The sequence below is a fragment of the Lepidochelys kempii genome, chromosome 9, assembly GCF_965140285.1.
Source record: "Lepidochelys kempii isolate rLepKem1 chromosome 9, rLepKem1.hap1, whole genome shotgun sequence".
Lineage (NCBI taxonomy): Eukaryota > Metazoa > Chordata > Testudines > Cheloniidae > Lepidochelys > Lepidochelys kempii.
The window spans coordinates 47,317,569-47,335,932 of NC_136388.1; the positions used below are offsets into that span (position 1 = coordinate 47,317,569).

The 18,364-nt window shown below is 40.2% G+C and overlaps 1 protein-coding gene across 3 annotated transcripts in view; it reads left to right on the forward strand.

The window, feature by feature from the left end:
• WDR33 (WD repeat domain 33) overlaps nt 1–18,364 on the forward strand; it is a 106,748-nt gene that overhangs the window by 73,623 nt on the left and 14,761 nt on the right. For all 3 annotated transcript variants that reach the window (XM_073360150.2, XM_073360147.2, XM_073360148.2), the window contains exons 8-16: nt 11,393–11,519; nt 12,005–12,159; nt 12,290–12,368; nt 12,953–13,063; nt 13,862–13,956; nt 14,802–14,888; nt 15,194–15,333; nt 15,574–15,726; nt 16,390–17,448. In XM_073360150.2, the coding sequence (XP_073216251.1) occupies nt 11,393–11,519; nt 12,005–12,159; nt 12,290–12,368; nt 12,953–13,063; nt 13,862–13,956; nt 14,802–14,888; nt 15,194–15,333; nt 15,574–15,726; nt 16,390–17,448 (2,006 nt within the window). The remainder of the gene's footprint in view (nt 1–11,392; nt 11,520–12,004; nt 12,160–12,289; nt 12,369–12,952; nt 13,064–13,861; nt 13,957–14,801; nt 14,889–15,193; nt 15,334–15,573; nt 15,727–16,389; nt 17,449–18,364) is intronic.

Here is an 18,364-nt window from a genome sequence, read left to right on the forward strand (position 1 = left end):
AGCCATCTTAAAGGACTGAATGTCTAAAGGAGTCTCAGTCAGGAGGAAGTAAAGAGTCTTTAAGATAAATTTGAGGATCTGTGAGAGGAGCAGACTAGCTTTCTGTATGTGGGCTTTGGGGTTCCAGTATCTGGAAATCATAAAACTAGTTCTAGATGAAAACATCCTACCAATCCCTAAATGGCTTCTCCTGCTGATAGCTAATATTTGGGAGTGCTGAACACTAGATTTTTGTTAGCCCCAACTGGGTTGAGTTTGGGGAGGCAAGCTGCCCACTTGAGTTGCCTCTTCCAGTAGATTGCACAGATGTTCAGAATATGTCCTTTTGTGCTTTGCTGAGTTCCTCAGGTAAGGTTGATATTCCCAGCAGAGATCCACTAGGCTCTCTCAGCTTGATTCCCATTTGATGGGGCTCATATACCACTCTCGGTTGATTCTATAGATCCTCATAATATGATTAACCTCTTATTTCTAATGTGGTTTGATCAGTAGTGAAATAGTTAACAAAGTTTAAATTATCTATGCTTCAATGTTGATACCCCATTGAGAACAATAAAAGACAACAGTTGTTTCATGCTGTCTGCAGATTCAGGCAGATGTCAGCACATTTATTTACATTTGCTTAATATTTTGTAAGTTATCTTTACAATCACAACGGCTCCATTTACTGTGAATTGCATTGGATCACATTCTGACTACTCATCTGATCTAACTTGTGGTGGTTCTCCACTCTGGGATACTTTTTACAAATTGGTCCTCCCTAATCTACAAGGTTTGCTTTTGTTTCTGGGTAAGTGGACTGGGTGATCAAGATGATGCCTCCTTTTGTCCCAGTGAAAGATAAGTGAGAAAAGTAGAGGTCTATAGTGCATTCTGAATCAGAGAATTTGTTTGAAACTTATTAGCCCTAGTGAGAAAGAATCAAGCTGTCTGGATAGTCCTTCATAGAGGATGGTCCTGTTTAATATTCTGGGTTGACTTGGGAGAGAGAGTATCTTGTGCAATCCATGAGTCAAACACTATTCTTATGTGTTATCTTCTGCTGTGGCTCAAGAAAGCTGTTCTCTGGGTTGATAGCTAAATTCAGCCTGGTCAGAGTGATAATAGCTGCTTATTCAGCACATTGATTAGTGAATAATACAGGTAATTAGAGTTCACAGATCCTTCAAAACTGCCACCAACCATCACCATAACCTTTAATGAATATTATTGCGGAGGGTAAAGGGAAGGGAATTATTGAAAATGACCATGTTTGGTGAATCTGACTTCTGTGGTTTTCATGGATGGATATGTGTTCTTTAGTCCACTGCCACGAGGAAGGATCACCACTTCATAGCTAATATCATTGGTCTAAAGGAGTCCATCCTAAATTCTTGTGCTCTCTGGCAAGCTGGTCCTAAATTCTACAGCAAGCCCTCTGATTTCTCTCCTCTTCACACTTCCCCCCCTTCATTTCTCTGGTCGAGTCACACTAAATTCTATGGCAGTTTCAAGTAAATTCAAAAAGTTTTGTTTTGTTTTAAACCTACATAGTACAGTTTGCAATATGCATTACATTATTTATTTTTCGTATTACATTGAATGCAAATCACAATTTCTGCATGTTTTTCATTGCCACACAATTTTGTAATCATGCACAACTGCTTTGCTGAAGCTGTTGGATCAGAAAGCAGGAAGTTTTGGTAACCAGTGGTGATAGATGAGGACATTGACCAACATTTTTAAAAATAGGTGCCTAAACTTAAGATCCTAGATTCATATGTAGGCACCTATTTGATGAGAGTTGCTGGATAATCAGTCCTTTTTTATAATCAAGTCACTCATATAAGTGCTTAAATATGGGTATAGGAGCTTAACTTTAGGTTTTTTAACTTTTTAAACATTTTTTAACATTTTGGCCATTTACTGATTTTTGATTTGTAATGTGTAAAAGGGGTGCTCCTGCTATGTTGGGGAACAGAAGTGAAATATTGGTTATAAAATATAGATTTCATTTTGACATTCCATTGAGATTAGTGGAATCAGTTAATGTCTGTGAGAGCTGTTTTTTCAGGCTTTGTGCAGACTCAGAATGGGCATTAATTTATTTTACATTTGATTTACATTTGGAAGGTTTGCTTTGCGACCACAAAGACTGGCAACCTTCAGTTTTTTGTAATATAGAAGTTTTGAATGTTCACTTTTTTAAAAATTAGCCAAATCCTGCTGCATAGCTTGATTCTGCACCTTATTATGAAACCACAAAACCGTGGAAATCATAAGGCCCTACTGTTGATTGACAAAGTTACTATTCTTTCTATGTCTTTCAAATTATATATCCTTCTATCTTAAAAAGACATCTTATCCTTTGTTATATAATTTCTTGGAAATGAGTTATGGAAGAACATAGAAGTTGTATACCTGATCAGACCAGTGGTCCATCTTGTGTAATGTTCTGTCTGTAGGCCTGATCCAGCACCCACTAAGAACAGTTGATGAATGTCAACAGTTGATGTCAGTGCATGCTAGATTAGGTCCTATGACAGTGGCCAGTATCAGATGTTTCCGAGGAAGCTGTAAGCAGACTCATAATAGACAATTATGGAATAATTTCCCTATAGGGAAAGCTGCTTCTTAACTTCTGTCAGGTGGTGTCTGGCTTATGTCCTGCTGTGTGAGGATTTATATACCTTATATCTGTTGTTTATTTAATATGTTTCTTGTATAATGTTTAATTCTTATTTTACCTTTTCATGTAAATTACTGTTGTAAATAAACATTTTCTCTTCAATAAACAGTGAGCGTGTTGCTGCTTTAAAGGTACATTGGCTAACAGTAACCTGTATCAGGGAAGTGTGCTTAGCCATGAGTACTTAAACAGCTATTGGGGACCACAAAATGTGAGGTTAACTTCCTTTTTGTCAGGACCTAATTAGTACTGATAAATAGTAACAGATTCTGCAATCAGAATTTTAGAAGATAATTGCGATAGGGCAGAATAGAATCCATCTTGCTCTTCCATGAATATATTGACTCTGTAGCATTAACGTTAAAGCAAGCAGGCATTTCTGGAAAACACCCAACAAGCAGATAGGTTAAATAAGAAGATGCCATTTTCACAAACACTTTTAAACTATATCTTTTTCCCTCTGTACAGTCTGGCTGCTCTACTTCAGTGGCATTTCATTGGAACTGGAGCTGAGCTTCCTTTTTGTTTGATGGTTATGAATAGGAAATACTGTGCACAATTCCATTATAGGAATTGACTGCCTCTGCTGTGTCATCTTGTGCACCCTGTACCATACTATTCTTTACAAGACATGGTAATCTAACTGAATTGTGCAGTAGGACATTAGTGCATCAATTTTGATTAAGAAGTGGTTAAATTACAGTAGGATATCAGGAAATTCTACACTGTAAAAGGACAATAGACATAAATGGAAATGTATTTATGGTCATAAATTGATACTACTGACACACTGAGTTATGAGTACTGGTGATCATTCTGAATGTATGACTTAATTATATTTTTTAATTAGAAATACTGAAACATACATATCACATTATTGATGTACCATTCTCGTTACTTTGAGAACAATTATTCCATGTCTTACTAATGAAATTTCCATTACTTCTCTACTTCTGTTGCACTGTCTGTTGTCCAGCTTAACTATTTATTCACAGATGTAGTTTTACAATATATATTCTAGACTCAGAGTTTCTCAAAATGTGGCCACCAGGGGGCTTTTCTTGCAGCCACAGCCTTCTGGGCTGTTATGGGGTAGGGGTGGGTGACAAAATAGTGCCCCCCTCCCCCCCTTGCTCCTGGATGCACTGCCTTGATGTTGATTGCTGGGACTGCCAGCAAGGGTTGGGCTCTGCCCCCCTCTGGAGACACCTGGGGCACAACACTAGAGGAGCAAGCAGCCAGTGAATTCCCCACCTTCCCAGGGAAGTGGGGCTCAGGCTTTGTGCCTCAGTTCTGGGGTGGTGGGCAGCAGGTTCTGGCCGAGGGACTTTGGGCTCTAGCTCTGGACTCTGGCTGTGTGACGGCAGGCCCCAGGCTCTAGCCATGGGGCTTCAGGCGCCAGGCCCCGGCTGCCTCCCACCAACCCCCATTGCTCCTGGCCCCTGCTGCCTCCCCTAACGCCCTCATCCAGGGTTTAATTTGTCCCCAGGCTTGGCAGGGCTGAGTAAGTCAGCTGTAAAAAGTTATACTTGTATGTTTGTTAATATCACTTTTCACAACAGACTTACTAACTAGGAATAAATAAATTACAATGATTTGGATGTGTCTATGTGCATATTTATTAGTTTTTCCTAAGGCTAATTAAGTATTTTAGGGAAAAGTGTGAGAGCAGCCACCAGCAAGAATTGGTGGCTGCACTGTAAGGCCACCAAAAAATTTGTCCTGAGAACCGCCATCCTAGAGCATCAGAATCTCACCACATTCTGATCTGTCCCCCCATATTAGGCCAGTGGGAGTAATGAGCATCAAGGATAAGCTATGGATAGATGGAAAAGTACCTATGTCTAAAGTGAAATAAGTGTGCCTTTATCTTCTATGGCAGGTGCTAAAGTTGAACAGAAGAATTTTCATCAAGCTTCTAAAATATTCAATGCTTAACACATTCATTTCTTTCTGTTAACTTTTCCTCTTACTGGAAAAAGAGTATTCACCTCCACTGAAGCACTGCTCTAGAGCATCACTTTAGAAAACTGAGTTTCTGTGGATGATGGCACATATCTGAAATGATAGATATTTTAAATCTCTGGTAACTTCTTTGTCCCTGTTCAAAGCAGGATAGCACTGGCATTGAATTATGTACCTCTGTAGAGGCTACAATCTTGTAAAGTACTTACGTACTCACTTAACATTAAATATGTGAGCAGTCCCATTATGGTTAAGAACACGTTTAAGTGTTTTGTTAGAGACTGGACAGCAATTGGCAGGGTTGAACCCTACATAGAGCTCAATCCTGCCAGTTACTAAGTGACTCATTGTTCCATGACTATATCTGGATTTTCTTTTTTCACTCCAGTCATATATGTATAGAACGTTTTATAGAAAACTTTGCCAAATATTTGGTTTATTATTCCAGTTTGAAAAAAGCGTCCCAATGACTGTTCCATTGCTAATAACTATATATGATATACAAAGACTCTCATCATAGTCTTCACAAATCTTAAATCTCACATCTGCACAGCCATAAACTTTAATTTCTGTGCTGCTGAAGGGGAAGCCATCTCTGAGATGTACAGAATATTAAAAAGATTTGCAGGACTGTTTAGCTCCTGTAATAGAACCAGAGAGTTTCTTATGATGACCAAAAGGCCAGTGCAAATTCCATGACAATAGAATGCTGTATGCCGCTTAGGATTTTTGTACAGGGCATCAGCAGTTGGGAATAGGATATGCAAATTCTAAACTGAATTACAGAAACACTGAATTTTTAAGATGTTTTATTTCTCACCTTTGTGATGATTAGATCATCCTCTCCAGTAGTCTGGGGTCAGGGCAACATCCCTTCTATCAAGATAGACATGTTTCACTAATGTTCATTAACATTTTTTATTAATATTTCATAGCTCAAAAATACACAATTTATGGGAAAAAATCCGTTCCTGTGTAACAGCTTTCAACCTGGAAAGAAAACTTACCACAATTATAAATACCTGAAAAATGGTATTTGTAGTAGAAGTGTAGACCAAAGCTAGCATCAGGAAAGTGACATTGATATGTTAAAATAGCGATGATACAGAAACATTCACCATTGACAAATAAATCCTCTAGCAAACTGCCTGGATGTCAGGATTTGTGTGCACAAGTGTATAGAGCTCACATCCAGGGAAGGATTCCATGGACAAATTAAAAAAAAAAAAAAAAAAAATAATCCTTTATCAGGTCGGCAAGATCTGGAGATGCTTTGGAGGCAATATTCTTAACCCATTCAAGATGGAAAAGGGGTATTTTCTGTTGCTCTCTATGCACCTCCTTCCAGACTTTAAAAGAAACTGTGCTGAATGGCTGCAGAAGGAAGATTTCTGCAATTTGGAGCCTTTGATTGGAGGGAAGCACAGACACACTTCCCAAGAGGAGGGTCATTCATAGAACATGATGGGTGCAATAGAGTGAGCGAGAGCACGACTTTTTTTAATTCCTGGAATTAAAAGATTCTCACCCCTCACTGATTTGATACCATCAATCAATGTTACCAAACAATAGATGTCTGTTCAGAATAGAGGGTTTTTGATAGATATGAGGTGCATTCTCTTGGTAACAAAACCCATAATCTTACTTGACAGTGCTGAGCTAATAAATTAAGGAGTAATCTCCAGGTTACAAAGGATAGTATCCCGAAAACCTCTAACAAGTGTGGTGTTGGTACAGTAAATCATCTTAGAATTCAGCTCCTCCAGCATTATGGTGTTTCTAACACTCTGGAGACTATTCATAAATTAAGTGTGAGGCAATGAAATCATACTGTGTGTGTTCATTTTCTTCTAAGAGATTTAGTTCTCTTGGAATTATGTATTTTTGGGGATATCTGCTGCAAGGTGCTGACCGAGAGGCCTCAACTATCACTAATTTCAATGGGAATGGAGGACACTTGGTACCTTGCAAGATGGAGCTTTTGCAGAGTTACCATTTAAAGAAAAAACAAAATCCGAAACTTCCTTTTAAAGTGGAAAATAAATTGTACTGCCTTGTGACAAATTTCTTCAGTTATGACAGTACTGAAATGTTGTGAAATTGAGTGTTCAGTATTTACAATATATATGCACTATTGCATGTATTTTGATTATGATCATTAGTTATAAGCAATAAAATAAGATGCTTCAGGAAAACATTCACTCGTATATACATAATTTTTTAAAAATTGAACTAAAGTGTGGGGGGGAGGGGAGAAATAGAAATATGTGCAAAAGTCATATGTATAAAGCTCTCCTTAAGTGTAAAACATTTTTAAATGCATTTTTTAAAGTTTGTAATTTGTGTGGGAGGGGGAGAAATAGCAAACAATTGGTCACAGTAATAAACTGAAGGCAATATACATATATTTCACATTTATAACTTAGATATATAAAGTAATACAAAATATATAGGCACATTATAAATAGTTATAAAAGATGGGTAATACGCCATATGTTGGTATAATGTCCAATAAGTCATATCTGCAAAAAAAAGTCAAAAGGGGGTAGGAGAAATCATTAAATTTTCAATAATCACATTGGTGACATGCTGCATTTGACCAATCAGACACTACTTCAGTTAAGCCTATCTAGTTATAGTTTGTTGCAGTTTTCACCTTTTAAAAACAATCCTGAAAGTGTAGTGGGTGGAAGAATATTTAATAATCCAATGTTTTAACTGGTCATCTAAGGCCTTTACTTCAATCAGCTATGAGTTATGGATCAGGCCTTTATTCCACTTGTAGAAAGAATTCTTATAGAAATAACTGCTTTGCATCTAGGCTTCTTTAGGGATTGGCTAATGCTTAATATTTTTCACACATAAAAAATATAAAATTTGAACAAGCTGTATCAGATTTTTGCCCTTGTAAAAACAGGTTTTAGACTATTTTATGTTCCCACACTAATTCGTAATTTTAAGTGTGTTTAGATTATACAAAGTTTTTTTATTCTCCCTTTAGCAATTTTCAGATCATTTTGGCATATATTTTCTCCTTTTATTATGTAAATTTGTGTAAGAATATGAATATTAAATTTCATAACACTTCTACCACATTAATTATGTATTTTTCTTTTTGAAGGAGGGTATGTTTGTTAATATTCCCTATTATATGTGTCAACATTTTTTGGGGAAGGGGGGCAATTAAAGTCTGAAAGTATCCATCTTTTCCATAAAAGCACAATATATTAACACATTGAACCTCACCATGCAAGGATTTGAACAGGCTAACCAAGTCTAAAATCCTTCACAAGGTCTGTCTGTCTATCTTAGGTACCTATAATATCTTTGTGCTTCACACTCTAATGTAAAACTGTGCCTCACAGAGGTGTTGGGGATTATAGTGCTTTCCTTCACATTTTTTTTACAGATGGGGGACTGAGACACAGAGAGGATAAGTGACTTACCCAAGATCACCTAGGCAGTCTGTGGCAGAGCAGGAACGTGAACCCAGGTCTCCCCCAGTCCTAGGCCAGTACCCTAACCACTGGACTGTCTTTCAGTGTTTAAATTAAAAACACAGTTTTGTTCCACAACCCTCTGTTAGCACAGGCAATAGGACATAAATCTCCCTAGCAGCAGACTGAGGAAAACAGCAAGGTATGCCCTTATTCCTTGTAAAGGAGTCTGTCTCAGTGACCCTGATCAGTTGTTTTACTGTTTGCATGCTACTCTTCTGAGTGATTTAAGCTAGATTTTTAGCTTTTACATTTTTCTTTTAAAAACTTTCCCCCCACGTCTCCCCAAATCCTCCTCATCTCTCAAGATTAGCTAGTTGCAAATATATGGCTGTCATAGCAAAGAGTTTATTTTTTCTCCTCACATTCATTGGTGCCAATCCTGGGAAAGTTGTAGCTAAGGGCAAATGGGGGGATCCCTTCCAACAGCTTCCTAAAAAGTCTGACTTTGCTAACCAAGCAAGTAACCTGCACTGAGAGTCTAAAAGATTATGCTCCTGAAGGTAGTGAGGTTGGGGCTATTTTGACTAGCCATTAAAAGTTTTTCCCAGTTATTCCTCTGGTCCAGGACATGTTGGGCATGGATTGGACTGCTTCCAACAAGAAACTGCAATCCCTTAGATCCTACAGGTGGCTTTATGCCCTCTCAAGGGATAAGGCTGATGTGGTTCTCTTCATCCCTAAGATTCTGACTTTCCTGTGATACTCCAAAACCATCTCTTCTTGAGGGCCAGTGCCTGTTGAATTGGCAGGACAAGCTACTCATATTAGAGTAGCATATTAGTGTTTTGGGTTCTCTGTGGTACATGGCTTATATGGCCAGGACCTTAGTAAGATGATTACAGAAATTGGCATCTAAGGAAGATATTGAGGCTTGTTCCTTCTGTCATATAGCCTCTTTTTAAAGACTTATTTGTGGTATTATCCAAGCTTTTTCCCACAGTATGGCCATATGTTATCACCTTCCAGGGGTTGTGACTATGAACTTGAGCTGATGATCTTGCATCTAAAGCTGCCTTTGTCTGTGTGTCTTTTGAGGGAAATTTTTTTTTGAAAATGGCTTAACGCATATGAAATCTTCAAAGAAAAGCGTGAATTTATTAGTCGGATCCCAAGCCCTACTGACCAAAGAGAAAATAGCCCTTTGTCTCATTTTAGTATTCCTACTTCACTCAGCCCTAGTCTACACTTGGTTGTGGGGGTCGAATAGCGTAGCTGAAGTTGGCGTATCTTAGGTCGACTTACCTGGCCATGAGGAGGGCAGTGAGTCGACTGCTGCCTCTCCCCTGTCAACTCCGCCTCTCGCAGTTCCAGAGTCGACAAGGAGCACATTCAGGGATCAATTTATCGCGTCTAGATGAGACGTGATAAATCGATCCCCGATAGATTGATCACTACTCGCCAATCCGGTGGGTAGTGAAGACCTCCCCTCAGTCTGGTTATTTTAGGAACAAGAGAGGCCAACCCAACCCTAAGCAAATTTGGAGCTGGCCTGCATGTTTCTGCATTTTCTGGGTTCTGTGATGGTGTATTTGAACTCATTGCTGTGAGCATGTTTTCATACAATACATGATCTCCCCAGCATTAACTATTCAGCAGTCATTACCTCGGTCCAAGTCCTCTGTGTCCAGCCTATCCTTGCCTCTGGAGCTGAAGTCCTCTTTTATTCTGATGGTTAAAGAATGAGACTATCCACCAAGGGTCACCCTGAGTTGCCTCAATTACCCAGGGCACACATCTCTGGGTGGCATGGCCCCTTTTGGCTACAATATAGTATGGGCCTTCTGGGTTCTGACAGAGTGGACTGTTCCAGTTAAACCCTTGTTTAGAATGCAGTTCACCTGGGACCTAAGATCTAGACATAAAATATTCAAAGAGATGTTGCCTCATTTGCCTCTCCCAGCAGAATCCGGTGGGGAGGAAACCATCACCACAAGACTCCCCTCTGGTAGTAGGGGCAACTTGTGACCAGATTCTCAGCTCTGGTAGCTTGAGGACAGTGCTCTTGCTTGTGGCCCTATAAATTGTAAGGTCAATTCAGTCTGCTGGGAGAGTGAGGGGGGAGGGTCAGGCTCTTTCCTGCAGTGTTCCTTGTCTGGACAAGATAGTGATTAAAGCTGTTCCCTATTTCCTCCCCAGGGTGGTTTCTCCATTCCTCTTGAGTCAAGAAAATTTTCTCTGCTCATTCTGTCCAGTTCCACAAAAATCAGAAAGTTCATACATCTGATGTGAGAATGGTTTACATATCTTAGAATAATTGTAAAGCTTAGAAAGTAAGTTGCTAGCTGCCTTCAGAAAGCACATGCTCACTTTTCCCCTAACTACCCAGATGCTCTCTCTTCTGGTACTGAACATTACTGTTGGCATGTCCACTAAGTGGGCTGGCAGAGAGAGATATTGTAGAAAGTATAATTCTTTCCTTTTTATTTTTTCCTCCAAATTCCTATATTCCAACCCAGACACCTCACCATATTGCTGTGAATAACAGTTGAGAACATTTTCTTGTCTGATTTAAGAGTTAATATATTTCCTAAGCAATACAGATTATCTAAATGAGCAAGGTCAGCCAATCTAATGATAGGGAAGTGATGGCATATGTTTTTCTTTTTTCCTATCTTCATTTGGTGCTAGGAAAATGTGGAGTTGTTATATGGGCTGGTGTAAGAGACTTTGACAAACCAAATTAACACGTTAAAAAAAAAAAAATCCTAGTCAGTCAGTCTGGTCTAATTTCTTTTGCCTATTATCATTTCCTGTGGGGGCTGGAACACTACTTCAGGAGTGGGTGTTAATAGCTTACATTCATATAGAGCCTTTATTCCTAAATAGTTGCAAAAGCAAAGTAATATGTAACCATGTACTTTGCGTTACCACTACAAGGCAGACACTTCTGAGATGTTTAACATAACATTACACAATGGTTTAGGACCAAAGGCTAAAAATATGCCCAGTTGAAACTTCAGTTATTAAATAGATGGAATCTGCTTTGTGTTTTCTAATAAAGACCGTGAAAGCTGAGAAGGAACCTACTTCAAGTGATTTGTAAGAAGAAATGTAATGCAATACAGAAAACTAAAAATAGCACTGTCATTAAATAGCATTATGGACTTTAAGGTCACGCCATGCTCTGTAATGTTTTTTTCATCCCATTATATATATTTTGGGCTAGACAGGATTTTAGTTCACAAATTACATAAGCGATTTCATGAAATTTTTAGTTTTCTCTGAAATCCCTAAATGAGCAACTTTGTATTCCCAACAGGGCATGGGGCAGATGTGAAGTGTGTTGACTGGCATCCAACAAAGGGATTGGTTGTGTCAGGAAGCAAAGACAGCCAACAGCCTATCAAGTTTTGGGATCCAAAAACTGGCCAGAGTCTTGCCACGCTGTAAGTTATGACCTGAGGTTAGGTCAGAAGGGGCAAAACTGCTTGGACTCTTGATTATTTTATTCTGTTTTCAGTTGCCCCCCTCTAGGACCAGGTCTCTTCAACCATACGTAACAGTTGCGATAGGGGCAGGCCGTCTAGACGGGTCAGGAAATCTAGAGGGTAGACATAATTTGATCTGAAGACCTTGTTTATCCCTTCCTGGTGTAAGTTGTCTTTCCACTTGTTCACAAGTCTCACGTCACCCAAGTTCTCTTGAGATACTGCTGGTACCTAGTTAAACTTATGCCTGATAAACCAGCAGAAGTTACTATCATCATAATAAGAAACATGTCTCTGTGTGTACCTCTAGGTCCTATACATACAGGGAGCAAAAGGCCAACCTTAAAACTTAGACCCAGGCCCTCTGTATAGAAGCACATAAGTTATTCTATTGAGGATGTCTGACTTCTAGCCAGTTAGTCTTGTTCTACCTCTACTTCCAGACATGCTCATAAAAACACAGTGATGGAGGTAAAGTTGAACCTGAATGGGAATTGGCTGCTTACAGCATCTCGTGACCATCTCTGCAAGCTCTTTGACATCCGAAACCTGAAAGAAGAGCTCCAAGTTTTCAGGGGTCACAAGAAAGAGGCCACAGGTCAGAATGAACTCCATTTCATACTACCGTCATTATGAGTGAATTGGGATTAAAGGCACACATTTTCAAGGCTTTGAGGTACAGTTTAACATTCACTAGCGATTCCTGATTGTGAATTTTTGCATTTCAGCTGTGGCCTGGCACCCTGTTCATGAAGGGCTTTTTGCCAGTGGAGGGTCTGATGGTTCTTTGTTGTTCTGGCATGTTGGGTAAGTACCTTTTTCATCAACATGGAGAAATTTAGTTCACGCAGTGTTAGATATCATTATGGTAAACATAACTTATATTGTCACCACTTGAATCTCTGTTGTTATATGTGCATATATAATACAGCCTTGCCTCGTGTATATCTTTGAGTGCCTGAACATGGTAGTTTGGGGATATATTTCTACTTTTAATTTTTCCTCAGAGATACATTTATATGAAAATCTGTTTGTGAAGATGTAATTAGTTGTATGGATTCTAATCCTTATAGAAGAGTTTCCATTTCAGTCTAATGAAGGTGGTAATGAAAGGGATGAAATTCCGAGCCTATCCTAAAGCATCTGCTGGTGATGCTGTAACTATGGTTTTGTTTGTTTTTTTTTTTTTAAGAATTGGACATTGCTCCACTGAGTGTCCCAGAACAGCAAATCTAAATGAGTGAAAAATAACTGAGGCCTAAAATGAGCATAGTATAGAAAGCCATGAGCAACTGAGTAGCAAAATAATTTTTTTTTTTTTTTTTAAAAAAACCCTCATACTGGGTTTGTAGTAGGATATTCTTCTGTGTGATAACCGTGTGATGTTTCAGGGTGGAGAAAGAGGTTGGCGGAATGGAAATGGCCCATGAGGGAATGATCTGGAGTCTGGCTTGGCATCCTCTTGGACACATTCTCTGCTCCGGCTCAAATGATCATACTAGGTATTTTCAAGTATTTAAACAAAGATTTCAGGGGCACACATAGTTTAAAAACTGGGGAAAAGTCTGAGATAGATTGGGGTTGTTCTTTCTATTGAACCAGCTAAGAAAGCAAAGATGCAGAGAAACTAAGGTGTTCTGTTTGGAAAAGCACTGATTTTTTACAGCATAGGGTGGAATTAAAGTCTAGCCTCTCATTCCTCTTGGAGGAAACTTTAAAATTTGAGGTCCTACCAGATCTCCATGGTCACAAAAATATCATATGGAACTTTTGAGAGGTTTTTCTGTTGTCTTTGACAGAAAATATTTCTTCTTAAGGCTTCCTCAACACTTGCCCCATCCACTTGTCTTGTGCTAATCAGATGTCACCCTCCACCCCACAGGGGTGCTCACCTTCTAGGATGGAAACACTGGAAATGGTGCAACAGTTATATTTTATAAGCGGAGTGAATCTGCACAGAAGGGCATGTCACAAGAACGATAGCCCATCAGTACCTGCTAAGAATAGCAAGGGCTATTGAAGAGGAATGGGCAGTCTTGTGTCCAGTCTGTCAATACAGAGAGTTCTTAAGTTCTCACAGCCACTATCTGTTAAGTGTTTTTGAACATATTGGAATGTGAGAATTAATCATACCTGATGTTTAGGTCCAAATAGGAGCCTGATGAATAAGGCCTTGGAAATCTAAATCAAGATATTGTGATAAAATGCAAAAGTAGGAAGAGAGAATATGGCAACTAAAAATAATGAATCTCCCAACACTTTCAGCAAGTTAATATCACACTCTGATTTTATTTTGACAGCAAATTCTGGACTCGAAATCGGCCTGGAGATAAAATGAGAGATCGTTACAACCTGAACCTGCTGCCAGGAATGTCAGAGGATGGCGTGGAATATGGTAAGGCTATTGCCATGAATTCAGAAGAATGGAGGGTTGGTGTTAGGAGCAAGCCCAGAGCCCTTAGCTACAGCTCTAATCCAGTTTCTGGGTGACATGATGAAATATAATAGCATTGGTGACTGGGTAGATGAGGATTTTTTTAGTGGGATGCTCTCTCATTCTCCATTATATCTAGGTCCCCATTCCAACAATGAGGTTTTTTTGTTCTGCAGCTCCAAGAGGTAAGACCAGCTCTGTCAATCACAGGAAGGAGGTTTGGCTCCCCCTCTGGGAAACTCCCCAGTTTGTTCTGCCTCCTGAAAACTTCAGCATGTGACTTCAAGATCTCCCACAATCCTGAGCTACAGAGCACAGGAAAACCTTTTAAATTATTGAACTGGACTCAAAATGCCTTTACCTTAAGTCTTTTCCCTCTTTTAAGGCTTTTTCTTGGCAATGTCAAGTCTTTCAGGGTTCCCATCTCCCCTCCTGTCCCATGGGTTTGTCTTTTTCATTCAGATAATTGATTACACTGTGTCCCAGAATTTTTTTAGATCAAAATTTCCCATGAATTTTTCCTTTTATCTATATTTATTAAAGTACAACAGGGAATTGTATTTGAAAACATGTTTCTTTCCCCAGTCTCTTTCACAGATGCAGCTTTGCTGAACGGATGTTTGTTGTAGTCTTTTGGGTGGTTTTCCATCTCTGAATTTCTAGGTCATATTTTAATATCTTGCAGTTCATGAGTGAGATAAAGTGTGCCCCAGCATCTGTGAAATATGTAGGAATCAAACTTCCAGGAAAGACATTACTGATCTAAAATCCTTGCTGAAATCAGTCTGTTTGTTTTCCACCTCTAGATGACCTTGAACCCAACAGCCTTGCAGTGATTCCTGGGATGGGAATACCTGAGCAACTGAAACTAGCCATGGAACAAGAGCAGATGGGTAAGAGGGAGAAATGATGCATGCAGGCTCATTTTCGTAAGCTATTCAGCTACTGGTTGGCTATTTTTCATACTTCTCATCTGTCATGGGGGCCTGAGGGGAGAGAAAGTGAAATGCACTAAACAGCTATGTATTTCTTTCACACTGAACTTCTCTGACATTCTGTGTACTAGCATGTTTTCAATGTTAAGAGGGAAATGAACAGGGTTTCCTGGTCCCCTGGTTTAAGTAGAGACTCAGAAAACTAACAAGATTTCTTCATCCTCCTTTATATGCTGACTGTGCTGTTTCTCCTCGCGTTCAAGGGAAAGATGAGTCAAATGAAATTGAGATGACAATCCCAGGGCTGGACTGGGGAATGGAGGAGGTGATGCAAAAGGACCAAAAGAAAGTGCCACAGAAAAAAGTGCCCTATGCGAAACCAATCCCAGCACAATTTCAACAGGTAAGAACATGATACACAATGATACATCAGACTAAATTGATTTTAGCCCAACAATCAATAGCCTGTACCTGATACAACACTCCAAATTCTAACTTCTATAGATCAGTATCCAGTGTAGAATAATACACCAGTCCAGTTCATGAACACTTGAGAATAAAATATTTGACTGAATCCCTCCAATCCCAGGTTACTATCTAAGATAGTAGGTATTTTGATTTTATATCTTCACTTCCCTTATAGGCTTGGATGCAGAATAAGGTCCCTATCCCTGCTCCACCTGAGCTGATGAATGACAGAAAGGAGGATATTAAACTGGAGGAGAAAAAGAAAACACAAGCCGAGATCGAGCAGGAAATGGCAGCACTTCAGTACACCAACCCTCAGCTCTTGGAGGTATGTAAGGAAAGTGAAATTGTAGCAAGTACCAACCAAGTGAGTGTGCTTGGGTAAAAGACAAAAAGAGGAAGTGGTGAAAAGCAGAATTAATCACTGTAGAGAATAAAGCAGAAGTTAGGTGAAATATATGGTGCACTTCATTAAAAATTGTTAAAGTAGCAGTGGTGAGTATACTTAAAAGCATTGCTGGAATAAATTGAAAATTAAATAAGGTCAAGTAAATACTGAACCTGACCACCAAACTATGAGGTTGGCTTATTGTGACACTGATGATGAGTTGGCAGCATTTCAGTTAACTTTATCCTGTTGAGTTCTCATTCTTTTTAACTGGTTTCAGAGTAACAGCCGTGTTAGTCTGTATTCGCAAAAAGAAAAGGAGTACTTGTGGCACCTTAGAGACTAACCAATTTATTTGAGCATGAGCTTTCGTGAGCTGCTGTAGCTCACGAAAGCTCATGCTCAGATAAATTGGTTAGTCTCTAAGGTGCCACAAGTACTCCTATTCTTTTTAACTGGATCTCTATATATCAGTCAGGTTAAATGTGTTAAAGCTTTTTTCAGAGTTCCCTTGTTCCCAAGAGTGAAATGATTGTCTGCTTTCCAGTAGTTCTACATACATGCATGTGCAGCCTGTTTACATGTGTATTTGTTTTCTGACAGCAACTGAAGATTGAGAGACTTGCACAAAAGCAAGCTGAGCAAGTCCAGCAGCAGGCACCACCTCCAGGAGGCCCTCTGCATGGACCCCAGCCTTTCCCAGGACAAGGCCCAATGTCGCAGATGCCTCAAGGATTTCAGCAGCCCATTCCACCTCAGCAGATGCCAATGAATATGCCTCAAATGGGACCCCCTGGTCCACAGGGACAGTTCAGACCTGGAGGACCCCAGGGACAAATGGGACCCCAAGGTCCTCCATTACATCAAGGATCTGGAGGTCCACAAGGCTTCATGGGACCACAAGGACCTGCGGGTCCCCAGGGACCTCCACAAGGACTACCAAGGCCTCAGGATCTACATGGGCATCAAGGAATGCAGAGACATCCTGGACCTCATGGGCCCATGGGGCCTCAAGGGCCACCAGGTCCACCGGGTAATTCTGGCCCACAGGGTCACTTAGGACCACAAGGTCCACCTGGGTCTCAGACTCATTTAGGGCCGCAAGGTCACTTAGGTCCTCAAGGTCCCCCTGGTGGTCAAGGAATGCAGGGGCCACCTGGTCCAAGAGGAATGCAAGGGCCGCCTCTTCCTCATGGAATGCAAGGAGGCCCAGGATCTCAAGGGATGCAGGGCCCTATATCTCAAGGGCCTTTGATGGGACTTAATCCAAGAGGGATGCAGGGTCCACCAGGGCCCCGTGATAATCAGGGACCTGCTCCACAAGGGATGATGATGGGTCATCCGCAAGAAATGAGAGGACCTCACATGCAGGGTGGTTTACTCGGACATGGTCCCCAGGAGATGAGGGGCCTACAGGGACCCCCACCTCAAGGTTCAATGTTAGGACCTCCACAGGAATTACGTGGGCCGCCAGGTGCACAAGGCCAGCAGGGGCCTCCAAAGAACTCTTTAGTTGGGCCTCAAGGAAGTATGCAAGGACCGTCGGGACCTCCGGGACAGCAGAATCCTTCAAGGGGGTCACATCCTCCCCAAGGCCCTCTACCTTTCCAGCAGCAGAAAACCCCTCTGCTTGGTGATGGGCCTCGTGTCCCATTCAGTCAGGTATGTCTGAGGCAGCATAATGCTGAAAGTGTTAGGAATGTACGAATGATATGCTGAGTATTACAGTTACACAGTATGAACCCTAAGTAGCAAGAGGTGGGGTTCCAAAGGGTAAGTGCCGTTGAAAAATAATGAAGCACCAGTACCTATGAGTTAATGAAAACCAGTTACATAGCTTGAAACAGCAATAATAAATGTATAGAGAAGGAAGGATTACTAATACTGATGTAGAATTAAATTTCTGGCAAGAAAATATTTAATCTCAAAATAAATCCGTTATCTAATTAAGACAGAAGAGTCTTAACTTCTGAACTCTTGAAAACAGGTAGCCTCTGAGAAAAGAATTCAGAAATGTTGAATTAAGCAAATTTCTGATGCTTATTCTCAGATGTACAGGTGCATTTTTTGAGGAAAAGTTTTGTAAACTTCCATCTAGCCATTTCTGAGAAATGAGTGTGGTATTTTTCACAAACCTTTTTTGTAGATTTTTACTTGTCTTCATATGAGTAAACAGCTTCTTTTTAAATGTTAAACTGGCATGGATTTACTGCTCAGTTAAAAAAAATTAACTCGTCTGAAACACTGTGCCTGTTCCTGAATCCCCCTATGAATTATTGTTGGGGGGAGGTCTAGTTAAATTGCAGAGAAAGCACACATTTTTCACAGGTTGATCATATATAGCAAATTTTGCAGATGTGTAACACATCTGTGAAATTTGCCATTTATGCTGTGATCAACCCATGAAAAATGTGTGCTTTCTCCACAGCGTTTCTCAAACTGTGGGCCCTGACCCAAAAGGCGGTCACAGGCCTATTAGGGGTAGCGTTATTGCCACCCTTACTTCTCCGCTGCTGCTGGGGGCAGCACTGTCTAAAGCTGGGAAACAGGAGAGCAGTGGCTGCATGGTATTGCCACC